This window comes from Eubalaena glacialis, chromosome 19, assembly GCF_028564815.1.
Source record: "Eubalaena glacialis isolate mEubGla1 chromosome 19, mEubGla1.1.hap2.+ XY, whole genome shotgun sequence".
NCBI classification, from domain to species: domain Eukaryota; kingdom Metazoa; phylum Chordata; class Mammalia; order Artiodactyla; family Balaenidae; genus Eubalaena; species Eubalaena glacialis.
Window position 1 is genome coordinate 11,050,959 of NC_083734.1, and position 6,667 is coordinate 11,057,625.

At 41.7% G+C, this 6,667-nt stretch overlaps 1 protein-coding gene across 1 annotated transcript; it reads right to left on the bottom strand.

Annotated features, from left to right (window-relative positions):
- Positions 1 to 3,582: 3,582 nt before the first annotated feature.
- On the bottom strand, positions 3,583 to 5,624 carry ZNF594 (zinc finger protein 594). Its single transcript, XM_061176863.1, is given in 4 exon segments — positions 3,583 to 4,228; positions 4,376 to 4,703; positions 4,860 to 5,346; positions 5,592 to 5,624. Coding segments are annotated over 4 exon segments (1,284 nt in total). The 3' UTR covers positions 3,583 to 3,792.
- Between the last annotated feature and the right edge of the window lie 1,043 nt (positions 5,625 to 6,667).

The following is a 6,667-nucleotide window of genomic DNA, read 5'->3' on the forward strand; positions in this document are numbered from 1 at the left end:
GTGAAAGTGGGGTGTTAAAGTCCCCTACTATGACTGTGTTACTGTTGATTTCCCCTTTTATAGCTGTTAGCATTTGCCTTATGTATTGAGGTGCTCCTATGTTGGGTGCATAAATATTTACAATTGTTATATCTTCTTCTTGGATTCCCTTGATCATTATGTAGTGTCCTTCCTTGTCTCTTGTAATACTCTTTATTTTAAAGTCTGTTTTGTCTGATATGAGAATTGCTACTCCAGCTTTCTTTTGATTTCCATTTGCATGGAATATCTTTTTCCATCCCCTCACTTTCAGTCTGTATGTGTCCCTAGGTCTGAAGTGGGTCTCTTGTAGACAGCATATATACGGGTCTTGTTTTTGTATCCATTCAGCCAGTCTATGTCTTTTGGTTGGAGCATTTAATACATTTACGTTTAAGGTAGTTATAGATATGTATGTTCTTATTACCATTTTCTTAATTGTTTTGGGTTTGTTATTGTAGGTCTTTTCCTTCTCTTGTGTTTCCTGCGTAGAGTAGTTCCTTTAGCATTTGTTGTAAAGCTGGTTTGGTGGTGCTGAATTCTCTTAGCTTTTGCTTGTCTGTAAAGGTTTTAATTTCTCCATCGAATCTGAATGAGATCCTTGCTGGGTAGAGTAATCTTGGTTGTAGGTTTTTCCCTTTCATCACTTTAAATATGTCCTGCCACTCCTTTCTGGCTTGCAGAGTTTCTGCTGAAAGATCAGCTGTTAACCTCATGGGGATTCCTTTGTATGTTAATTGTTGCTTTTCCCTTACTGCTTTTAATACTTTTTCTTTGTATTTAATTTTTGATAGTTTGATTAATATGTGTCTTGGCGTGTTTCTCCTTGGATTTATCCTGTATGGGACTCTCTGCACTTCCTGGACTTGATTGACTATTTCCTTACCCATAATAGGGAAGTTTTCAACTATAATCTCTTCAAATATTTTCTTAGTCCCTTTTTTTTTCTCTTCTTCTTCTGGGACCCCTATAAGTCAAATGTTGGTGAGTTTTATGTTGTACCAGAGGTCTTTGAGATTGTACTCATTTCTTTCATTCTTTTTTCTTTATTCTTCTGCTCTGCATTCGTTATTTCCACTAGTTTATCTTCCAGGTCACTTATCCGTTCTTCTGCCTCAGTTATTCTCCTATTGATTCCTTCTAGAGAATTTTAAATTTCATTTATTGTGTTGTTCATCATTGTTTGTTTGCTCTTTAGTTCTTCTAGGTCCTTGTTAAACATTTCTTGTATTTTCTCCATTCTATTTCCGAGATTTTGGATCATCTTTACTATCATTATTCTGAATTCTTTTTCAGGTAGACTGCCTATTTCCTCTTCATTTGTTTGGTCTGGTGGGTTTTTACCTTGCTCCTTCATCTGCTGTGTATTTCTCTGTCTTCTCATTTTGCTTAACTTACTGTGCTTGGGGTCTCCATTTCGCAGGCTGCAGGTTCGTAGTTCCCATTGTTTTTGGTTTCTGCTCCCAGTGGGTAAGGTTGGTTCAGTGGGTTGTGTAGGCTTCCTGTGGAGGGGACTGGTGCCTGTGTTCTGGTGGATGAGGCTGGATCTTGTCTTTCTGGTGGGCAGGACCACGTCCGGTGGTGTGTTTTGGGGTGTCTGTGAACTTATTATGATTTTAGGCAGCCTCTCTGCTAATGGGTGGGGCTGTGTTCCTGTCTTGCTAGTTGTTTGGCATAGGGTGTCCAGCACTGTAGCTTGCTGGTCGTTGAGTGGAGCTGGGTCTTAGCGTTGAGATGGAGATCTCTGGGACAGCTTTCGTTGTTTGCTATTATGTGGGGGCTGGAGGTCTCTGGTGGACCAATGTCCTGAACTTGGCTTTCCCACCTCAGAGGCTCAAGCCTGACACCCAGCCAGAGCACCAAGACCCTGTCAGCCACACAACTCAGAAGAAAAGGGAGAAAAAGAAAGAAAGGAAGGAAGGAAGGAAGGATAAAATAAAGTTATTAAAATAGAAAAAATTATTAAAAATAAAAAAATTTAAAAGTAATAAAAAAAAAGAGAAGAAAAGAAGAGAGCAACCAAACCAAAAAAACAAATCCACCAATGATAAAAGTGCTAAAAACTATACAACAAAACAAAACAAAACAAATAAAAAAAACGGACAGTCAGAACCCTAGGACCCTAGGACAAATGGCAAAAGCAAAGCTATACAGACAAAATCACACAAAGAAGCATACACATACACACTCACAAAAAGAGAAAAAGGAAAAAAAATACATATATATAAAATAAAAAAGGAAGAGGGCAACCAAATCAATAAATCTACCAATGATAATAAGCTCTAAATACTAAACTAAGATTAACATAAAACCAGAAACAAATTAGATGCAGAAAGCAAACCCGAAGTCTACAGTTGCTCCCAAAGTCTACCACCTCAGTTTTGGGATGATTTGTTGTCTATTCAGGTATTCCAGAGATGCAGGGTACATCAATTTGATTGTGGAGATTTAATCCGCTGCTCCTGAGGCTGCTGGGAGAGATTTCCCTTTCTCTTCTTTGTTTGCACAGCTCCTGGGGTTCAGCTTTGGATTTGGCCCCACCTCTGTGTGTAGGTCGCCTGAGGGCGTCTTTTGGGAAGTCTGAGGTCTTCTGCCAGTGTTCTGTAGGAGTTGTTCCACATGTAGATGTAGTTTTGATGTATTTGTGGGGAGGAAGGTGATCTCCACGTCTTACTTCTCTGCCATCTTGAAGGCACCCCCCACTGATCTCTTTCAGAGTTCTACTTAGACTCTTCAGTTCTCAAATAATTACAAAGCCCTGGTTCAAGATAAAACCACCCTCCTCTAATCGCCTGACCTTTCACAGTTGTTGCTTTCTTCTAATTCCCAGCAACTCAGGTCACCTAAATGCTCTTCCCTGGCACTCAGTCTATTCCTATTCCCAACACCCACTGTCCTTTCTTTGCTCTTTCATTTCCTGATACTCCTAATCATCACCATTCTTCCTCTGGGGAATACCTCACTTGGCTTTTGTGTCCTGGCCTTCAGCTCTCCTGTTGTCAAGTCATTTCTATTATTTTTTGTTTCCTCTCAATTAATGCGGTGGTCCCCAACCTTCTTGGCACCAGGGACCGGTTTCGTGGAAGACAATTTTTCCACGGATCAGGGGTGGAGGGGGAGGAGGATGGTTCAGGAGGTAATGCGAGCGATGGGGAGCGGCAGATGAAGCTTCAATCGCTCGCCCGATGCTCACCTCCTGCTGTGCGGTCTGGTTCCTTACAGGCCTCGGCCCAGTACCCGTCCGCAGCCCAGAGGTTGGGGACCCCTGAATTAATGGATCATTCTAATTAGTATTATCATATATGCATAAGCATATTTTTATAAGGAGATAAAAGGGGAATATGTATAAAATATATATCTAACGGGACGAACTCATCCCAGAGAAAGATTTAATCACTCTAAAGTACCTAAAACAGATTTATACTTGTCACTGAACTAGGTAGTTGAGATTGAAATGGCTCCTTCCATGAAGAATTTAGTTTGGGGGTTGTTGACAAAGTGATTTCTAATGATTTTATTAACAATGGAAGTACCGTAAAACATTCTCAATTAATTTTATCCTGGGGACCATACTCCAGTGTCAACTCTGAGGCAGAAAAAAGGTGATTATGTCCAAGAGCTTTCCCACATTACATTTATATGTTTTCCATCCAGTAGGGCTCTTCTAATGTTTTCCTACCTTCAAAGAGTTTTCAGCAATAAAAACCTTCTATTGTGCAATATGATGTGGCCTCCATCCGGTTTTTCCTACGTTCATTAGGTCTCTGTTACCTATTAGAATAAGTCCTGTTTGTGGACGCTCTTGTGTTCCCCAAGCTCCTTTCCAGTATGAAGTTTCTGATGTTTAAGAAAAGCTGTGTGCCCACTGAAGGCCTTCCCACAGTTGCTACATTCAAAGGGTTTCTCTCCGGTGTGAATTCTCTGGTGACTAACAAGGTGTGAGTTCTGACTGAAGGCCTTCCCACATTCAGGGCATTCATAGGGTTTCTCTCCAGTATGAACACGGTGGTGTTTAATGAGATCTGAGCTGCCCCTGAAAGATTTCCCACATTTATTGCATATATAAGGTTTTTCTCCACTATGAATTCTGTGATGTCTCATAAGGTCTGAGCTCTGATTGAAAGTTTTCCCACATTCTTTACATTCATAGGGTTTCTCTCCTGAATGAGTTACCTGATGTCGGATGAGGTCTGAGCTGCCTCGGAAAGTTCTACCACACTGATTGCACTGATAAGCTTTCACTTCTTGGCGAATTCTCCGCTCTTCTCTAAGCAACTCTTCCTTGCTGAATGTTTTCTCACCTTCCTCAAGTTTCTCTCCAGTATGAAGTCTCTGATGTTTGAGAAAAGCCGTGCGCCAGATGAAGGCTTTTCCGCATTCCTTACATTCATAGGGTTTCTCACCACTGTGGATTCTGTGATGCTGGACGAGGAGTGAACGCTGCCGGAAGGCTTTCCCACATTCATTGCACTGATAGGGTTTCTCTCCAGTGTGAATTTTCTGATGTGTAACAAGGTGCGACCTCTGGCTAAAGGCTTTCCCACATTCACTACATTCATAGGGTTTCTCTCCAGTGTGAGTTATCCAATGCCGAATTAGATCTGAACTTCCCCGGAAAGTTTTTCCACACTCAGTACATTCATAAGGTTTTTCTTCCCTGTGAATTTTCTGTTGTTGGATAAGAGCTAAGTCAGAAGTGCAGGCTTTTTCACATTCAAGTTCCTTTACAGTATGTAGTCTCTGATGTTTAAGAAAGGCTGTGCGCCCACTGAAGGATTTCCCACATTTGCGACAGTCATGGGGTCTCTCCCCACTGTGGAGTCTCTGGTGTTCTGTGAGGCATGAACGCTGCCTGAAGGCCTTTTCACAGGTGTTGCACTTGAAGGGTTTCTCTCCAGTATGAATTCTCTGATGTGTGACAAGGTGTGAACTCTGACTGAAGGTTTGTCCACATTCATAACATTCATAGGGTTTCTCTCCAGTGTGAATTCTGTTATGGATAATAAGATCTGAGCTTTGATTGAAGGCCTTCCCGCACTCATTACATACATATGGCTTCCCTCCACTGTGAATTCTCTGGTGCAGGACAAGGTTCGAGCTTCCCTTGAAGGCCTTTCCACACTCTTTACATTCATAGGGATTCTCGTCGTTATGAATTCTCTTATGTCGGACCAGGTTAGATCTCTGATTGAAGTCTTTTCCACATTCATGACATATATAAGGTTTCTTTCCTGTATGAATTCTCTGATGTATAATAAGATTTGAACTTTGATTAAAGTCTTTTCCACATTCACTACATACATATGGTTTCTTTCCTGTATGAATTCTCTGATGTACAATCAGGTTTGAGCTCCGATTGAAAGTTTTTCCACATTCCTTACATTCATAGGTTTTCTTTATATTACCAGTTTTCTGATGTTCAGTTATTTCTGACTTCTGTTTGAAGCTCTGGCCACAGACTTCATATCTGTGGGATCTTTCTCCTGCAGAAAGTATTTTTTCTCTTTCTTTACATCCATGGACTCTCTCCCCTGCAATGGCTTTCTTGGGGATCAGATTCACTTCCCTGATACCTCTCTCTTGGGAAGGGGGATGTCCCACTGCATCCTCTAAGGGGCTTACCCAATACCTCAATACCCTGTCCTCAGGATCACCAGTTTCAACTAACCCACATTCCTGGGAGATCTGTCTTTGGAGTCTTTCTGATACAGCCCTTGCTGAATCTTTTTCTTCAGAAATTTCCATCTTTGTCTTTCAATCTTTCATCTTATTTTTGGTCTCAGAATCTGAAATAATAAGTAGACCATTCTATAATTCCTAAAATACAAATTTTCACCTCTTTCCTACACTGGGAAGTCTCAGAGGGAGGAACAAGGAACTTGGAAGAAGACTCTTCCCTGCTGGAGCTGAGATTCAGACGTTTTTCAGAGGGATTGTGGCTACCACAGGAACACACACCCTATTGGTGGAGAAGAAACTTGCCGGGGTGCAGGCTGGAGCTGGTGTGTGGGGGTGGCCTGCAGGGTGGTGGAAGAATTCACTGGAGGTGGGCAGTCTGGAGCTGGAAGTGGCCTGTTTGATGGAGTAGGAACCTGCTGGGCCCTGAGGCCAGGCCAGAATGGGTTCACAGGAAGCAACTCACTAGGGTGATTGCCACCAGGCCTCCCACAAGTTGATCTGCTGGGAGCCACACCAATAAATAAAATAGCACCCCAGCACCAGGAAAAGAAGTTCCTTCCTTTTCCTATGGCCTTGCATTTCCCTCCAGCATCCTCTATTGACAAAATCTAAATCTTGTACCAGCTGGCAAAGGAGAAATGGTCCATATCCAGTAACTTAAGCAAAGCAAAGAAGGGTAGATTTGGAGTTGAGATATGATAAATTAATAACTGATCCACTAACCATTCCTCCCAATATATCATGAGAGTTAAACAAATATGAAACTATGCCTCAGAATAAAAATGCTTGGCTGCCATTTTAATAGAAATCAATTCTCCCTTTCTCAGACCTGGCATTTTTCTTTCTGGTATTCTGGTGGAACTGCCTCCTTTGTATGGAAATTTTGTATCCTCCTGCAACTGGAAGACAGGTGAGTTTATTGCTTTTGAGTGTTCATATCATCAAATCGCTGACCTTGCCCAGTCACAAA